Here is a 20242-nt window from a genome sequence, read left to right on the forward strand (position 1 = left end):
GCAGGGGCGAGGTCATCACCATGTTCCCACTTCAAAAGGCTTATGCTACTATGCCATGGATGCCTCCGGCATCAAATGCTACAAATCCGGTATGGGAACACTAAGGAGTCTGGATGCAGTGCTTCCCCATGCCATATCCTCCACATTATCAAGGGGAAGGCTCCAGAACACCGGTGCATGACCGATTTGGCTCGTGCCAATCTGGTCAGTAGCAACATGCTACACTGGTCAGATCGGTCCAACTCGACCCGTTAGACCAGTCTCAGCAGAGACCGGTCCGATCTCATCCTCCAAGGCAAGAATACCGTGTCAAGAAAAAGAAGGAGGATGTGCAGCCCATGCAGGTGGATTTTGGGAAGACCACTACTGATGATGTTGTGAAAATCAGTGATGTGGATGTGGTGGTCAAGGATGTTGGAAAGAAACCGATGGTATTTGGTAAATCGGTTCAAACTGATTCCCAGAAGCGTGTGTTGGCCAATGATCATGAGGCCAGCAGCAGCAGCTCAGCGAGCAAGTCCCATCAACCTAGGTGGTGTCCGCCGGGTTTAAGTCATTCGCAAAAGAGGAGATTGCAGCGCTTAAGGCGCCAGGAGTGGAAGGAGCAAGAGGCCGAGAAGCTCAGGGATGAGCAAATATCGGCCAATAGTTCCTTAGGGCAAAGAATGGCGAGCCAAGCCCGCTGTGCAGTCAATAGGACCGGTCGAACCGCCCCAGGTGACCGGTCTGACTAGTTCAGAAGACTGGTCTGACCACTAGGCGCAACCGGTCAGACCGGTCGAGCCTGTTGTTGAGAAGAAGGCTGAAGCAACTACTTCGGCTTCGCATGATGAAGTTCCAGCAGTTCCTACGGCTTTGGGTGATGAGGAACTGGTGGATTATGAAGCTTCTCTAGAACGCAGTAACATGGAGATAAATGTTGTGTGTTTCTCCGAAGAGTACTATGCTGTTTCGAAGGAGGAAGAGGTGGCTCTTCTGGATTTCGGGCCACGTGAGGCCGTATTCCAGAATCCAAAGGAATAGGACAATCATTTGAAGGCTCTTTACATGATGGGTCATATCAATGGAAGGCCGATTTCCCGTATGCTTGTTGATGGAGGGGCAATTATAAATTTGATGCCCTATTCATTATACAAGAAGCTTGGAGGGACAGATGAAGAGCTGATCAAGACAAACATGACAGTCAGCGGCGTGGGTGGGGCGACCCTATTGGTGCTAAAGGGGTGGCTTTCATGGAGTTGACCGTGGGAAGCAAGACACTAGAGACAGCCTTCTTCATCTCCGAGGTGCAAGGTAATTTCAGCTTAATACTTGGATGTGATTGGATTCATGCCAATCAATGTGTACCTTCTACCTTGCATAAAATTCTTATTCAGTGGATCGGCAATGAGATTGAGGTAGTTCATGGTGATACTTCATCTTTCATTGCAACCGCCGATTCCAATACTCTTGGGGTGCATGATGACATTAAGTATTTATCGGGATTGGATCTATCTGATTTCGAGCTGATCAGTTGCACCAAGGATGGGTTCGTGCCTTCTACTCTAAAGCCGATGGAGAATCGGCTACATTATTGTAAATAAAATGAGTGCAGCAGGCAACTCAGGCGAGACCGGTCAGACCGGATGTCCAGACCGGTCATCATATCGGCACGCAGAGCTGACCGGTCAGACCGGTCAGTTTAACCGGTCAGACCGGTCTGACGCAGATTGGTTGCTGGACAGGATTGAGCACTATCGGTCGCAAACGAACAATATGTGTGAGGCCATCGAAGATACTGAAGACATGGATAAGTTAGGCCATGGATTTACGTCGGCGGATCCTTTGGAAAAGGTAGATATTGGAGATGGTAGTGTTCCTAGGCCGACTTTTGTAAATGCAAATTTATCGACTGAATATAAAACCGACTTCATAAAGTTATTGAAAGACTACGTGGATTGCTTTGCATGGAGTTATTATGAAATGCCTGGTTTGAGCCGTGATTTGGTTGAGCATCGGCTGCCGATTAAGGCTGGTTTTAGATCTTATAAACAACCTGCTAGGCGATTTAATCCTGCAATGAATGACCGAATTAAAGAAGAAATTAATCACTTGTTAGAAGCTGGATTTATTCTGTCTTGTCGATATGCGGAGTGGATCTCTAATATTGTGCTCGTTGAGAAGAAAGATTTGGGCAAGATTAGGGCATGCATCGATTTCATAAACCTTAATAAAGCTACTCCTAAAGATGAATATCCTATGGCTATTGCCGATATGTTGATTAATGAAGCTTCCGGATATCGTGTCATTAGTTTTCTTGATGGTAACGCCAGTTACAATCAAATTTTTATGGCTGAAGAAGATATATCTAAAATGACCTTTAGATGTCCGGAATTTATCGGTTTGTTTTGAGTGGGTTGTCATGACTTTTGGTTTGAAAAATGCCGGTGCTACTTATCAAAGGGATATGAATTTGATCTTCCATGATTTACTTGGTGTTATATTGGAGGTCTATATTGATGATATTGTGATTAAATCGGCCGGTTTGGGAAATCATTTGGCTGATTTGAGGTTGGCTCTTGAGAGGATGCGTCGGTATGGGTTGAAGATGAATCCACTTTAATGTGCTTTTGGAGTATCGGCTGGGAAGTTCTTGAGTTTTATTATTCATGAGAAAGGCATAGAAATTGATCCAAAGAGAGTTGAAGCCATGAAGCGTGTTGAGGCTCCGACTTGTAAGAAAGATTTGCAAAAGTTGTTGGGCAAGGTGAATTACTTGAGGAGATTTATATTTAACTTGTCCGAGAAGATTGATTCTTTTACTCCTATTCTTCGGTTAAAAGATGAAGCCGAATTTACTTGGGGAGCAGACCAGCAAGAGTCATTTGAGAAGATTAAGAATTATTTGTCTTCGCCGCCGGTGCTTAAGGCGCCTAGGAGAGGGGTTCCTTTTAGGCTTTATGTGGCTATCGAAGATAAAATTATTGGTGCTGTTTTGACTCAAGAGACCGTATGGAAGGAGTACATTATTACTTATTTGAGCCGACGACTTATTGATGCAAAAACAAGGTATACATTTATTGAGAAGTTGTGCTTATCTTATACTATGCTTGTTCCAAGTTGAGACATTATTTGCTATCTAGCACATGCATAGTTACTTGTCAAGCCGATGTTATTAAGCATATGTTGCAAAAGCCGATTTTGAGTGGGAGAATCGGCAAGTGGGCTTATGCACTTGTAGAATATGATTTGGCCTATGAATCGTTGAAATCCGTAAAAGGCCAAATTATAGCGGATTTTATTGTTGAACATCGGATTAATGATGATCATGATTTGGAAGTCGGTTATATTACTTGCACACCATGGAAATTGTACTTTGATGGATCGGTTTGTGATGACGGGAGAGGAGTTGGTATTGGTAATGTTCTCATCTCTCCAAGTGGTGCTGTTTTTTGAGTTATCAAACCGATTGGAAGAATTTTGCGCAAACAATCAAGTTGAATATGAAGCACTTCTATTTGGCTTGGAGTTTTTGTAATCTATGGGCGTGAAGTATGTTGAAGCCTTTGGTGATTCACTTCTAGTAGTGCAGCAAGTATCCAAGGTATGCCAATGTTACAATAGAGCTTCGAATGCATATCTTGATAAATGCATTGATATTATCTCTTGCTTTGATGAATTTGTGATTCGACATATTCCAAGAGAAGATAATGAAAAGGCTAATGCTCTGGCTCAACAAGCATCAGGCTATAATGTGACGAAGAAATACTTCAACATTAGAAAGCCGATGCGAATTAAAGCCGAGTCACTGGTTCTGAACGAAACGGTCCGACCGGTCGCTGTGACCGGTCTGACCGCTCCAACTGGTCTGACCAGTCCACAGACCGGTCTGACCGCTGAGGGCGGTGAGAACAGCAATTCGGCTGAAAATCCTACTCAAAAGGTTGAGGCCGAAGTACAATATTGGAGGGTGCCTATCATAGCATATTTGAAAGACCCTGGTCGTGGTGCAGAGAGAAATTTTCGGCGTTTGGCATTTAAATATATTTTGATTGACGATGAGCTTTATTGTCGAGCCGCCGATGATGTTCTTCTCAAGTGTTTGGGTACTGATCAGGCCCATGTTGCTATGGGAGAAGTGCATGAAGGCATCTGTGGTACACATCAATCAGCTCCTAAAATGAAGTGGTTGCTTAGGAGAGCCGGTTTTTATTGGCCAAGTATGATTTCAGATTGTTTTAGATATTATAAAGGATGTGAAGGATGTCAGCGGTTTGGTGATATTCAGTTGGCGCCTACTGCGTTGTTGCATCCTATTATTAAGCCTTGGCCATTCGGAGAATGGGGTTTGGATTTCATTGGTCAAATTAACTCTCCTTCTTCAAAGGGACATCGCTTCGTGTTAGTAGCGACAGATTATTTTACTAAGTGGACCGAAGTGGTACCTTTGAAGAATATGACACATAGAGAGGTAATTGAGTTCATTACGCAGCATATTATTCATAGATTTGGCATCCCTCAAACTTTGACAACAGATCAAGGTTCATCATTTATTTCAAAGGAGGTACGAGAATTTGCCGAATCTTACAAAATTAAGATAATTAATCTCCATATTATGCTCAGGCCAATAGTCAGGCCGAGTCTAGTAACAAGATTTTAATAAGGCTCATCAAGAAAACGATAGAAGAGAATCCTAGGAGGTGGCATGAGGTTTTATCCGAAGCATTATGGGCTTATCGTATATCTTGACATGGTGCTACTAAAGTTACTCCTTTTGAGCTTGTTTATGGTCAAGAAGACATTTTACCCATTGAGGTAAATTTGGATGCTTATAGATTGGCTAAACAAAATAACCTTTCCGCTGCTGATTATCATGACTCGATGATGGATAATATTGATGAAGTGAGAGACAAGCGGTTACAAGCTTTGAAGGAAATTGAGAAAGACAAGCTTCGGGTGGCTAGAGCTTACAATAAGAAGGTAAGAGCTAAATCTTTTCAAGTTGGTGAGTTGGTTTGGAAGACAATTCTGCCGCTTGGGACGAAGAGCAATAAGTTTGGCAAGTGATCGCCATGTTGGAAAGGTCCATACAAGATTGTCAAGGTTATCTTCGGAAATTCTTATACAGTGGAGATGCTGCAAGGAGAACGTCTACCTAGGGCGCTGAATGGAAGATACTTGAAGAAATACTACCCAAATGTTTGACAAGACGTTTGAAGATGATGATGGCCGGTATTTGGATATCGCCCTTAGCATTATTTTTAGGCCAGAGCTCACCAAAAAGGCAGGGGGGCATATATTGGAGGCTAAAATTGGCAATAACCGAGGCCGACCGGTCTGACTGGTTGGGCCGACCGGTCAGACCGGTCTGGGCTTGTAATCCGAGTAGGGTTAGGGTTTTGCGTTAAGAGTCCTACTGTAATCCGATTTGGAAGGGGTACGTCCTCCCGAACTATAAATATAAAGGCTGCGGCCGATTGAGGGTTTTCTAACCACAATCGAATCAAAACTATTCTCTTTACTCAATATCTCAAACCCTAATCTTTTCCAACCCATTTGTTGTTCTTTGCTCGTCTCTACGGCGTTCAAGGGCGTCTTGAGTGGCCTACCGACCTCAAGGCAACCCTAGATCTTCAAGCTCCGACGGGGTCCCTCCCAAGCTTGAGGTTTTTGGTTTCGCGAGTTTCTGCGTTCAACCGGTCTGACCGGTTGGAGGATCCAGTCTGACCGGTCCTGTCTGAAGCCCGCTGGTGATTGATCGTTGTGATCCGCGCGTTCTAGTGCATTGGTGTGTTGACCAGAAAAGCGTCAACAAAATGCTTGAGGTCCAGGATCTTGTGATCATCGTATTCCCTGTCCTCTTTTTTTTTAAAAGCACCCAAGAGCACTGGGGAATCATGTAAGAACTCAGTTGGGCATCCACACGGACCGTGCGCTCAACGCAGATGGGCTGCCGGGAAGTCCGAGGATGCGCCTGCCGGGGCTTACACATGCACACACCACACACCTGTACACACGCACCCCGGTACCCCTCTGGGGATAAACCCCGTGCGACACCCGGAAATTTGGCCCCGACGGGGCTCGAACCCGGGCGGGCAGCTCGGCCACTGCCGGAGCTAGCCACCGGACATTTGGTCCGTTCGCCCCTGTCCTCTTTAGGTGTAAGCAGTTTGACGATGAAATGCATGTCCATCTGTGGCACCTCTCTTGCCGCCTTGCAACAGGGATCATGTGGATCCCTGGGGAACGGATGCGGTGGCCCATGGCCAATGAATTTTTTACAGTGCCCTAAGATTTCGTCCTTCTCCTTTTTAGTACATGTGCTGGACACTATGTGGGGATACATGATCATCACACACACAAGCAGTAGAGCTGCTACTTTCACAGGCAGCATTTTAGCGGGATCTATCAGTGCTAATCTAATAGGTGGTGATTTACTTGATGCAGGAACTACACACCATATGGGCTCCTATTTATAGAGAGATTGAGAGGAAGCAATGCATGCACCACCAACGGCTCTATATTAATGGCTAATCAAGATCCTCAAATCCTTTAGTATAATGGAATATGGATACTCCTACGTATGGGACGGGTATGCTTCATTTATAGAGAATACAATATGGATACTCTTATATATGGGAGCGGATACGCTTCATTTTTGCAGAATATATCTGTGTGGATTTCCAACCTTTATTTACTGCGAATATAGTCATGTTTAGTTCCATGAAATCCTTGCACCTGCGGTTTAGCCATTTGGGGCGCCATGAAGAAATAAATAGTGTAAAGAATTTAATGGATTTTAGTTAATAAATAAGTTAAGATCAAAAGGTAAGGATGGATGAGACGGACACACTTCATTTATAGAGAATATAACAAGGATACTGCTATATATGGGAGTGGATACACTTAATTTATAGAGAATATATCTATGTGGATTTCCAACGTTTATTTACTGGGAATTAGTCAGTAAAGTGGAGTATGGATACTCCAATATAAGGGCTGGATACATTTGATTTATAGAGAATATAGTATGGATACTAACTCCTATGTTGCAGAGCAGATACTCTTCATTTATAAAAAATATATCTGTGTGGATTTCCAACATTTAATTACTGCTAACATGGTCGTGTGTATTTCCATGGAAGTGTGGATCCTCGCTCCATGTTTAGTCCATTTGGGTGCCATGAAATAAATGAGCAGTTTCATTTAATGGTTTTTTTATTAAATGGATTAAGATTTAAAAAAGTTAGGATGGATGCCCTCATCTAATACAAGTAATCTTATTGAAAGTTTCCTTGGGGCATGCAAGAGATCCCACATATGTAGGGCTTGAAATGGATTCGACTTAAATCAAATTGTCCATAATTTAATACAGGTACAAATACAAATATTCTCAAATGCTAGTATTAGTATGGATTGAATGCCTCAAAACTTGAATTCACATCTGACTACCTTCTAGATTCATGTGTATGAAAATATCCTGCAACTTTACAAACAGATGGTGAAACAACTATAGTAACAAGGAATCTCATTTCGTGTATGATTATCCACCAAAAGAGTAGGGAGTCTACAATACCCTAATAACTTCAGATGATCTTGCATTGGGCTGTTGGATGGGCGATGCAAGGTTCAAATTTAATTATCACTAAAGTGTATATACAATAGCAAACAAAAAAGGAATAGGTAAGGTCAAAATAATTTCAGTGAAAGAATAACAGAAAAACCCTACCAAGTTCAGATTCCACGCATGCAGGCTCGGCTCCAGAGTCCTGTTGCACCAAGCAATGTTCTGGTTAGTCACGAGTGTATCGGCCGACTTAGGGAGGCCGCCGGGCCCTGAGTTGCACCGGATTGCACTCGACTTCATCCAAGGGTGCGCACTCAGTGAAGGTTATGTTGTTTCTTTGCGCACTCAGTGAAGGTTAAGAGCTGAGAGTCGGTTTACACAAATGTGCACCAACCAAGAAACAAGGCATGAAGCAAAATTTAGCATCACATCAGCGAAAGCGCCCATAATCTAGTGGCTACAACAGTCTTGGTAGCACCTCAAGTCTACGGTTCGACTCCCAATGAGAGCGAATTTTCTAGGATTTAACGGCGTTGTGCTTTCAGTGGTAGGCGATGTACCCGTCGACAACAAGGCGTTTGTGGTGACTTCGTCAAATTTAAGGATTTGCCATGCGTTTAATGGTAGGGTTTGCATATTGCCTTCACAGGGGGTGTATGTGAGTTCTTAGTGTCTGAGTTGTACTGTGTAATTAAAAAAAGTAGCATCACATAAGAATTTAGGCATTATGTAATTGTTTGTGTTGTGTGGGTATCCACCCTGAATAAAATGGAATCCAATTCAAGCTGGATATACAATTTTTTTTCTCTCAAAGGAGGGTCTTAAAATTTAATCATTTTTATTAATGGCACAAAATAGACAGATAATTAGATATTCAAGAAAATGTGCAACTTTGTTTAAACGAGTAGTTTTCAATTATTTGATTGAATGATTCTCAAGTCAGCAGTGAACGCAGGCATTAATCACGCCAATAAAAGTTGGTGGCATGCGACAAAAGGGACCAAGTTAGGGCACCCGTAACAGTTATAGAGAGCAGCTCTCTGCAACACTTGCCACGTCATCTACAGATAGTAATATAGATTATTCACTCCATGGATCGTCTATAACAGCAGCTTTAAAATTTTGTGGATCCCATATGTCAGAAATTTTTTTATTCAGACGAGATTCTCTCACATTCTCATCTCTCTCCAATCTCTTCGTTCGGCCCGGCGACGGTGGGCTTCGGAGGCCGCGAGCTTCGGCGGCGCCGCCGCACCAGTCCTCTGCAGGTCCGGTCGGCGGCAGCCTCCGCAGGACCGTGCCGCGCCCGTCCCTCCTCCGCGCCGCGGCGACGAGGAGCGCCAGGCTGCGCCACGTCCGTCATCTGCACCACGGCGGCGAGCTCCTCATCTCCGCCCGCCGCACCGGAGACGCACCGGCCGCGGCTCTCCACTCCGTTCGTGGCCGCTGCCGACTCCTGCCCGCTTGCTCAGCTGCTCGTGGTGGCTTGACGCCTCCGCGATGATAACGGCGTGTTAGAATCTTTATGTGCTCTAGGAGTAGATCAGCGGGTTTTCTATTCTGTGCAGGGTTTTCTATTCTGTCCAACGTACCTTGTCACTCTTATTGCTGCCGATGACTCCAGCGCCATCTCATTTGTTGATGAAGACTGTGCACGGGCAGTGGCGGGCAGTGTAGAAGTGGTAGTATCGTCTCGTCGGCGGTGTCGGCATGGCGCAAGGGCGGCGGGATTCCCGTGTCTTCACTGCCTTGTGGAGATCGGGTCGTGAGTAGGGTTTTCAGTGGTCAAATTGGGCGGCGACGAACATCGTCCTTTGTGCCACTTTCCCTACCTTTCTCTTTTATATGGCGTTGTGCGACGGGGGCCTATGAATGGCACAAGTGCCAAAACTTTCCGATATGCCGTATAAAACTTTAAAGACATTGGTAACACATGTTTAATTCAACATTGGTCAAATTAAACATGCATCAAACTCATTTCAACTATCATATTTGCTGTGAAGGACAAAAAAACCATTTTACAATGATAGAACTTTAGTCACAATGACTAAAACATGCACATATACTATCTTTTCTGATTAAATCTTCCCGTTGGTTCCAATTTAATCAGAAAAACCAACAAATTACAATACCATGAAAACTTTAGTGAGAGAACAACCAAAGACTTTTCGAAACAGTTGCGTCTCTTTTCCTTATCAACCATAAGGTCAAATGGACGCAAGCACTTTTCTTTCTTAAGCTCAACTATACAACTGAGTAAGCTCAAAACTTTATCTGTAGCATTGATCGAAATCAACTTTTGTCAGCTGATATCTCTCTACTGGGAAAAATTGAATGTCTTAATTTAACGTTGGTCAAATTTAAAACATACAACTTTTTTGTACTTTCAATTCTTTATCACTATTGGTCAGAAAAAGAATAAATGATTAGATCAAAAATTATAATATTGCCATCATCAACTTTGGTAAAAAAATGACAAAATCATAATTAACTTTAAAGTTCTCTTCTTTAAGAGCAAAAACTAATGCTCAACTTGACACTTACAATGGCAAAACAATGCCAAAAATCAACCTTTCTTTAACTTAAAACAGCGGAAGCTTTTCTCAACCTTAAACTTAAAGGTTGTTTTTCCCACAGGGAAAAACTCATCTGAGTTTATCTTTCTTTATTGCAGCGGAGAACTTTTCTTTCTTTCATAAGCTTTTCTTTGTCTTTATCTCTTCTCTGAAAAAATGATCACTTTGATGCAAAAAAGTCAGAGATTTAACATTGAACTTAAAATCATAATGAAATTATAATATTGTAATCAACAACGTTGGTCAGAAAATAACAATACCATAATTAACTTTCAACCAATATCTTTCTTCTCCTCTATTTAAATTGTCCCATTGGTTCTAATTTAAATAGAGGATGAAACTTTTACTTTGCAATGGAAATATGAAAAACATTCTTATTCAGAAGCTATGGTACTGTAAACTTTAATATTCTCTAAAACAAATTATCCTGTTGGTTCAAATTTGAATAGAGATTCAAAACTGTTCAAAATTTATCAAATAAAAGCTTCTGAAATTAACAAAATACTATAAATTGTCATCCCTGTTCAAGCGGCCCGGCGAGAAATTGGCCCATGGCCCGCTCGGTGCGACACGCTCCCCGCGCCCCAGGCCGCAGCATGGGCCTAGGCCGGGAAAGAGGCGCCAGCCTGGTTCCCTCTTGGGCCCAATCCGGGCTGACTGGCGCCGGCTGCTCCTGGCCGTCGGATCTGATCCAACGGTCGTCCGCCGTTCTCGCGGGATCAAAACCCGCCACCGGCCGGTTCTTCCCGAAACCCTAGCTTCTCATTCTCTCGTCCCTTTCTCTCTGAGCTGCATGGCGGCGGCCGCCCATGGCGACAGGCCACCTTGGCTGTCATCGCCGGCGATGGACTCCACCGCTGGATCCAGTCCAGCCGCCCCTCGCTCCGTTCTTTCTCTTCCTTCCCTGCTTTCTTTTCCTGCCCTTTCATTTCCTCCAACAAGCGGTGGCGGCCATGGATGGCCAGGGAAGGAGGTGGTGGCGCTGCCGCAGCTCTCTCGCCGGGGCGCGCGCTCGCTGGATGGTGAACGCGCCGCCATCGAGCGGGACGGTGACAGAGCCCTTTTCTCGCGAGCCCACGCACGCACGCTTCCGACATCCCGGTGGCGGGTGGCGGTGGCTCCTCTTGGTACGGAGCCCCGGCGAGCCGGCGCTTAGTGCTGGCCCGCGCGGCTCCGGTTGACGGTGAGGGGCGGCGCAGAGATCCAGGTGAGTCACGCCGCCTCTTCCTTTGCTAGGGTTAGGGTTGGTTGAAAACCTGATCTGTCCTTTGAATCTCTCGATTCTAGTTCGAATCACTCTCTCCCAACTCGGTCTACTCACTAGAGAAGGCTCTGGTACCATTGTTAGAATCTTTAGGTGCTCTAGGAGTAGATCAGCAAGATTTCTATTCTGTGCAACGTACCTTGTCACTCTTATTGCCGCCGATGACTCCGGCGCCATCTCGTTTGTTGATGGAGACTGCGCACGGGCAGCGGCGGGAGGTGTAGAAGTGGTAGTGTCGTCTCGTTGGCGGTGTTGGCGTGGCGCAGGGGCGGCGGGCTTCCCGTCGCTTCAGCGCCTCGCGGAGATCGGGTCGTGACTAGGGTTTTCGGTGGTCAAATTGGGCGGCGGCGAACATCGTCCTTTGTGCCACTGTCCCCACCTTTCTCTTTTATATGGCGCTGCGCGACGGGGCCCCACCAGCCGTGTTGGGCTGTGCGTCCCCGATCAGGACGCGAGTCAAGGGCCCAGTTCGCCGTTGGGCCAACTGGCGGAGATCAATACTAACACGGCGGGCTGCCGAGCTTGGCGTCTCTGCTCCACAGCGGCTGGCAGCGGCAGGTCACTCCCGCTTGGCCGGCCTCGCCAGGCCTCTCGCGGTGGCGCCGGGCACCTCGCTCGCTCCAGTTCTCGCTCGGCTCTACCTTGCACTCCTCCCTGGCCGGTCTCCCGCCTCCCTATGCGGCGGTGCCCACAAGGCGAGCCAGAGTGCCCGCTAGGCCAGGCAGACTGACGGCGCCCGCAAGGCGAGCCAGAGCGCTCCACAGTGGCCTGTGCCGACCGCCTAGACTCCACTGCGCGATTCACTTTCTGCGCCGCCTCAGCTCGCCGGTCCGCGCCGCCTCTGCCTCGGCCGCCTCCGCTCTGGCCGGCCTCCGCCCGTGGCTCGCTGGCCTCCTCGTCATCTTCTCTATGGCAAGCTCACCTGCGCTCCACGTTCTCTTGCCTGGCAGAAAAATCGCGTTTGTGGGGACCACTAGCTTTGATCCGTGCGCTGTAGAGAGTCGAGCGACACTTTTTTCTCTCTCCTTTTCTCTCTCCGACGTGGACTCTTATAGAGAGCCACTATCCACCCGCCATATCCTTAAATAACAATTCATACTCCACGCTGACAGCAACTGAAATTGTCAAGCATTCAAAGAGATTTTATTTGAGCATGTATGGAAGTCAATGAAGCGTACTCTTTATTTCAAGCTGTAACCGCAGTGTTCAACAGCTGGTCTCTCTCTCTCTCCAATATATATTTGGTGGTGGTTGGAGAAGGCTTCAGATATAGAGTTCTCATCTCCCCAATATCCGGCCAATATGAGGAACAACATCTCCATCTCCGTGCTCTTGTCTACTATGCTTTTGGGGTTCGTTGCATTTCCTACACAGTGTAAGTAGTATACGATATTGTTGATAAAGATAATTGTATTTATTAAATTCAGTGTATAGTAAATTGGGTTTTTGTATTTATTTAAATTCAGTGTATTGTTGATAATAAAGATAATAAGTAATCTATGCCTTCAAGTAGTGGATGCTGATCAGAGTTCTGTTGCTACGGCTATCAACTCCACATCATTAGACGACACAAGAAAGACCAGCTTGATTTTTTGCGCCCAGGTGCGGTGCAACTACTTCAATCCTCGCTACGATTTTTGCTACTGCTGCCCGGCCGACATCCGCAGAGAGAACTGCTACGCAGAGGTAGAGGAATGCAGAGCCCACTGCGCCTCTTGCAAACCCCAATGCCCATCGTGATGAAAGATCCATCACCTCCTGCCATTTGGATATTGTCCACGTCCAATTCAATCTACTTTCTAGAAAAAATGAATTTGGACGTAGATATTTGGAGTAATTTCGGATGTATCCATAATTCCATATTTGGCACATATTTGTTAATTAATCAAATAAAATATTTCTTACTACACTGGCATTATTTAGTTGAATTGTTGAATGAAAAAAATGTAATACGAATGTATCCATTTTTTCATCCTTACCAATGTGGCTCAATCAAAAACTGATAACAAGGCTGAGTGTACTGCTCGGTATGCCTTTCCCTGTTTCAATTATTTTCTATTTCTCTTTGCTTATTTCAATCAGTATGATTTAGAGATATATACACACGCGGCCCTCGAACTTGTCCTGAGATGTCACTTAGGTCCACGAGCTCGCAAAATCGAAATCTGGCACCCTAAACTTGTTAAGTTGTGCCACTTTGGTCCATACCCCTTGACATGCACCACGTGGCATGAATATATGCAAAAAAAATCCTCCAAACTTGCTATCTTCTACATTCACCCCCTCACTCCCCTCCTCCCTTCTCCTCCCTCCCAGACTCCTTGCTCGACGTGCCACCCTGTCCCTGCTCGACGTGCCGCCCTCCCAGCCCCGGCGGTGAGCCGCCGCACCCCCTCTCCCTGCTCCCTTGCCGGAAGCGGCGCCTAGGAGCGGCGGCGCCGTCCATGTTGTGCCCCAGCTCCGGCCCTCCTATGGTGTCTGGAAGAGAAGGAATGGAGACGAGGGCGACACGCGCACAACGGTCATCAAGATCCAGTGAGCAGGGGCCTGGCCGTCGTCCTTCAGGGGCTCCGGCCCTCTCCGCCGCGGGAGGGAGGAGTGGGCGGAGCACGCGGCGGCAACACGCCGGCACCCCTGTCTCCCGCCCTATCTCCTCTGCCTCAGCTCAGACCTAGCGGCGGCGAGCTGCGGCGGCGGGTGGCCGGCCCCTCCTCGCGAGCTCCGGCGGCCGCGGCCACATCCGGCGGTGCAGGGGCTCGATGCCGGTAGTGCAGGGCTCGTGGCGGCGGCGGAGGAGCCGGGGATAGCGGTGCGGCTAGCGATCCGGCGAGCGCGATTGCCTCCCTCCTCGGCCTCCTTCCCCTACGCCGGATCGGAGGTCTCCTGAGCCTCCTTCCCCTGCGCCGGATCCGTGCAGCCAGAGTACGACGCGGCCGCGGGCAGCAGCGTTCCCATGGCGCGGCCGCGCAGGAGGCAGCTCCGGCGAGAGGCTCCCTCCCTCTCCGCGGGGCGGCCAGATCCGAGCATCTAGCGGCCTCGAGCTCCTCGCGGCGGTGGCGGCGGGGGTCAACACCGCGCTGGCGGGGCGGAGCGGCGGGCGAGTGGAGTGGCGGCGGGTGGTCAAGCTGTCCGCAAGCAGAGCCCCCGTCGGAGGAAGCGTCAGCATGCTTGCCCGTGGCTGCGGAGCGCCTGTAACAACTCATGTGTTAATTCCTAGTAATTAGGAGTAATCATGTGTTTAACATCGTCATTAACACTAACCGTGCATGCAAAAAAAATATTTTTAATTACATTTTGCTAGCTTGTTAACACATGAAATGATGACTATTTTTTCAAATCCAATAAAACATGTTTTAAAAATAACTTTTAAATTTTTGCTCAAATAAACCTTTGCCAAAAAAACAAAGGTTTAGAGTTTTATACTGTGAACAACTTTCATATCGTGTGGTGGTGTTTAATCACATAACCCTGATGCCGCGATGGAACCTAGGGCCACATGTGCGCTGCAGCCACATGATCGAGCCACTAGGAGCGCGCTGGTGTCTAGGTATGTGTGACGTAACTCACTACGATCCCCTTTTATGCAACCTTACTAGTGTCCTATCTGTTGATCCTTCCTCGAGGGTATAGATCTAACAAGGTGTTAGCCATGAGAGAATGGTTACGGGGTGTGAATCATGTGCATCATGCGTATGCATATCATACATGCATACATTAAGAGCTTTATCATCTTTGCATAATGGTGTATGCATCATTGAGTCGGCATCATGTCATATGCACCGTTTCATTTGTGCACGGGACCTTCCCTTATCGCGTTGCACCACCATTGCAATCATCCATCTCTAGGGTGCATCATTATCATGGCTATCGAGCATTTGCACTCTGAGTTGGAATATACTTTGTCATTATTCCTTGATTGCATCGACATAAATGGGCATGTTTTGCAACTAGCATCGTGCAAATCAATCAGATAATAAATTCTGAGTAAGGATGTTCCAGAAGATCCTTTTCAACCAATCTTCCGTGTTATCCTCACTTGTTCTCCCAAGCCTTGTGCTGAATCTCACCGATATCCGTTTTCTTTGTGTTGTGATTTCAACTCGATGAGAACATGATCACTTCGTCTCATCACCATATCCTTGATTTGTTAACCTTTTCCCTGCTGGATCAAGAAGCTTTACGAGACTTCACCAACCGTTCTAGTTGAAGAGCCGTGTACGAATCGAGTATGGTGTTTTCTTAAAAGCATTGTCGTTAGCAAGAGCCATCCCTGGCTGCATGCAAAGAGGAACTTCCTATCACCTTAGTGGTGAAATCCTAAATCTGAAATGCGTGTCTAATCTTTTGAGTTCCATAAATGACCCTGATCAAGGTTTTGAGCTAGAAATCTTAAACGCAGTGCTAGTTACGGTTGTTTGTGTTGCAAAAAATCCAGGATCTATGCATCCTGTAGACATTTTCGTTGACCCGCTTACCCTAGCCAAGTTTCACCAAGTGCTTGTCTATGTCTGTGGTCTGCTCATGTGCCTGATGTTCAAAAGCCATACCTACAATCCTGGTGGAACCTCTCTGTCGCTTATTCTAAAGATGATCTAGTGCAATGCTAATCTCTTTTCTACCTTAGCGTCAAAATCGTTCCTTTGTAAATCACGTCATTGCTTTATCAGGTAAGTCTCTGGAGGGTACATCGGCTTTGTTCCAAGTGTTCTGCTTGTTTCGTTTATAGTTCCCATAGGTTCCTGAATGGTTAGCGATCTTGATCTCATGTTACTGTCCAACCGGACCAAATGACATGTTGATCGTTAAGCAGATAATTTCGTCGATGGACGCAAGCTGTATGTGAAGCTTATGCAAGAGTTTTAATTCTTGCAGTCTGTGGCAGCTAATCTCTGTTGCTCTCATGTTATGCCTCCATTTTTTTTCAGATCACTTCTTTGCTACCCCTCATTCTCATAATGCTCATCCATGCATGCTCCATCTGTGCAACAAGGGAATTCTCATCAGTGGTATCCTCAGTAATGGTGTAATGATTAAGGACTGACAGTGGCGCGATGAAACCAAGAGCCTTCTATGAGTGATCGACACACACTAGGATTGAGGTTGCTAATTATGATCCCTTATACAACTATGTTGGTGTGCTATCTCCTCGTGGACATTTCCCGCATCTATCCTTCGCTATTCTGCCTAGAGATCTCTATGTTGGACCTAAATCTAGTGGGCCTTTCTACCGAAGTTACTTCGAAAGAACTGCTACTGGACGAACATATTAGAAGACTGCAAGAGGTGGTAGACAAGGAACCTTATCCCGATGATCAAGCAACCTGTGCCATTATGGTTGGCACGAGCGGGCATAAAACATGCAAAGTTGGACAAGCTAACCATTGGACAAAATCGTGGGAGATATCGTATTTCTTATACCTTGCTTCTTAAACTTTCTCTAAGTTCTCACTCTTTATCTGCAAAGGATCGTATCGTCAAAGGATCATATCGTCAACATCAATCTTCTCTAGTGTGACTTTGTCCTGCTGGCTTTGATGGTTAGTCTGCTCCTCTCTCCTTGAAAGTATTTCGTTCTGAATCTCGGGACGAGATTCTTTTAAGGGGGTGAGGCTGTAACACCTCATGTGTTAATTCCTAGTAATTAGGAGTAATCATGTGTTTAACATCGTCATTAACACTAACCGTGCATGCAAAAAAAATGTTTTTAATTACATTTTGCTAGCTTGTTAACACATGAAATGATGACTATTTTTTCAAATCCAATAAAACATGTTTTAAAAATAACTTTTAAATTTTTGCTCAAATAAACCTTTGCCAAAAAAACAAAGGTTTAGAGTTTTATACTGTGAACAACTTTCATATTGGTGGATTTTGAGGTTGCTATGCAAAAAGTGAAGAAAACTTTTAATTTTGCTTTGAATAGGACATTAATGTTTTGGTTTTAACATTTCAAATTTTAAACCATAATTTGATCTTCAAATGAAGTTTTGCCTAAAACAAAAGTTGGAGGAAATCAAATTTTGAACAACTTTCATTCTTGAAATTTTTTGAGTTTCTATATGAAATTTTAAGTTTTGGACGGTCAAAATCGAGATAAGTTTCGTTGAACCATTTTCTCCCTCTGTTCACAGCTCCCGGCGCCCATGCCGCACGCCCATGCCAGCGACGACTCCACACGTCGGCGATCCTCGGCCTCCGCTCGAGCGCGTCCTTATCCTCTCCCCGAGGCCACGTTGCCCTTTCGCCTTTCCTCTTCTCCTTCCTCGAGCTCGAGACGAGCAGAGCCGAGCGGAGCGCCGTCGACGTCGCGCCGACCACCCCTCGCTTTCCCGCCCCGTTTCCACTCCCCACAGCCGATTCGCCTCGCCCCGAAGCTCCGCAGCCTCTCCACGAGCCCGACCGAGCCTCTCCCCGGCCGAATCGGCCCGGCGCCGCGCCATGGCCGCTACGGCCACGAGCTGAGCACCAAGCCGCCGCTCCCCTTCTATGCCACTGTCGCCATCGCCGGCCACCCCAAGCCCATGTGCCGCGCCTCTGCGAGCCACTGCGCGCCGCGGACGCCCTTGGCCAGGCTGATCTCCGCGCCGCTCCGCTGCGCCGTCGACCGGCCTCGCCGCTGGCAGGAACGCCGCTCGCCATGGCCGCCGTTTGTCCTGCACGTCGAGCCCTTCCTCCGGTTCTCCTCCGCCCGAATCAAAGCCGTGGTGAGCTCCCTCTCGACGCCCTCATCCTCCCTGGCCCCTTCCCCAACCTACATCGGCTGCCCCCTCACCGGAATGACCTCGCCTCACAGCTCGAGCTGCTGCTCCGCCGCTGCCCCCCCTACAGACCACCTCCGACCCCGGCTCTTGCTTCAAATCGGCCCTAGGCGAGCCTCTTGTGCTTCCCCACCACCCCACTGCAGCCGCCATGGCCTCCCCTTGCCAAACCGAGCTCGTGAGCACCTCCTCTGTTCCAACTTCACGTGGAGGGCCTCGTGCAGCAATTCAGACAAGTGCAGGGGGGTTTCTGCACTGTCATAGACTCATAGAAATAGTGTTTCAGGGACCAAATTGCTTGAAACTTTGAAAATGCATAGTAAATAGTAGAAAAATCGTAAAATAGAAAATTAAGATGTTTTGGAATTCTTGTGAGTAGATATATGCAGTGGAATCATAAAATAATGGATGTTAGTTGAAAATATTTGCTGTAAAGATAGATTTGTGCTTGTTAAGGTTTTAATGCTAGTGTTGCTTGTCTTTTTCATAACTGCAGTTATAATGCTCTAAATGATATGAAATTTTTATGGTAGGCTATTATTGTGATGTGTGTGCTGTGGTAAAAATTTCAAGTTCATTGAGGGCAGTATGACTGAGTTTTTGATTAAACTTGTTGAATGCTAAGTAAATAGTTTATAAATAATAGAAATGTGTAAAAATGGAAAATGGGATTCCAATGCCCTTGTATGATGTTATGTTGGCCTAATAAAATATAATATGGCCATGTGTTTACAGAAAATATAAAGTTTTACATTTAACTTGCTCTCACACGATTAAGTGCAATAAAGATTTGTGTTTTTTTATAATCAATAAAATATAAAACCTGATCATGTGAAATTTGTACAGTAGACTATTAGGAGTATTGGTGATCTACTGTGATTTTGGTAGAATTTATTGTGCACTTTACATGTATGATCATATATATATATGCCTATATGTCTTATTATCTAAATAAATTAAGAAAGGCTTTAAATAAATTAATTTGGGGTTGGATGCTATGTTTTCTGGTGATCATAAGTCATGTATGACATGTTAGTATGTTGCTCAATTGTGTTAGTTATGTTTGAGCTTTCAAATGAGATGTGCATGCTCTCTTTTAACAAAACAAGCAATGCACAGGATATCTGTTTAATGAATTTTTACATAGGTTGCTTGAGTAATTAAAATGTGGCTTAGGTGGAGGCTTAGCTCCTATGGCATGTTTAATGTAAACCTTACTGCTGTGAGTAGTGTTTGAATGTGAGCACCTATCTTGGTTATAGCTCCCTTATATGTGTAGATGTTGCTCATGCAACTCTTGTTTAAGCTTGATATTGTTTGCATGTTTGCTAAAGCTAGCTCATGACCTTCATTCATATGGATGCTCAGTCGTGACCTTGTGTCTGTCTTGCTTGCTCTTTTTGATGCATTGTCTATTGTACCTCTGTGCATTCATATATCCGCATTGTTGCATCTCATTTAGGTACGCTAGATGTGTGACGCGTGGAACTGAAGGGTGATGTTGGAGTCGATCCAGAAGATGGTGTATTGATGAACCGACCCAGAAGATGGAAGGACCGACTGGAGTGCATGCTTGGACTGGGATGATGTCAAGCCGGTGCAAGACTACAAGCTAACTAACTGACTTTGTGTCAAACCCAGGCAAGCCCCGGAGCATAACCCCTAATTTGAGTATTCAATGTTTATTTAAGTATTGTGCATTTATGTTCTAGGAGTTGAATGGAACCATAGTATGCATGTTTTCCCTAGGTACCGTGGGCCTATACTAGTATGCAGGTGTCGATAGAAATGCTTTGCTAAATAGGATTTCGGTAGAAGTCGAGTGATTATTGTCACTCGCGAGTTTAGGATCTTGATCCCTTAGCTTTGGCTTGGAAATATGTTGATGAGTAAAAAGAATTGGAGACCGGGCGGGAATGAGTTGGAATAGATGAGAAAATGAACTTCCGCCTGTGTCAATTGAGGACCGTACCATTGTTGGCCCTGATGACCGAGTTTGAACAGTACTAACCACATACCGGAAGTAGGAGGTAGTCGAAACCGGTGAGCTGTGTACCACTTTACAGCGGTGATTTGAATTCCGTCATGCTACGCTGGG

At 45.8% G+C, this 20242-nt stretch overlaps 1 protein-coding gene across 1 annotated transcript; it reads left to right on the forward strand.

Moving 5' to 3' along the window:
* The first annotated feature begins 17514 nt into the window (after positions 1–17514).
* LOC120643926 lies at positions 17515–19800 on the forward strand. The gene is made up of 2 exons (XM_039920440.1): positions 17515–18090; positions 19607–19800. The coding sequence occupies exons 1-2, from the start codon at positions 17530–17532 to the stop codon at positions 19613–19615; spliced, it is 570 nt and encodes a 189-aa protein (XP_039776374.1). The 5' UTR covers positions 17515–17529; the 3' UTR covers positions 19616–19800.
* The last annotated feature ends 442 nt before the right edge of the window (positions 19801–20242 follow it).

Source organism: Panicum virgatum, chromosome 8K (genome assembly GCF_016808335.1).
Source record: "Panicum virgatum strain AP13 chromosome 8K, P.virgatum_v5, whole genome shotgun sequence".
Taxonomy (NCBI): domain Eukaryota; kingdom Viridiplantae; phylum Streptophyta; class Magnoliopsida; order Poales; family Poaceae; genus Panicum; species Panicum virgatum.

Excerpts from the sequence above, each read along its gene's own strand:
- LOC120643926 (XM_039920440.1), top strand. The coding sequence starts at position 17,530 with ATGCCGCACGCCCATGCCAGCGACGACTCCACACGTCGGCGATCCTCG.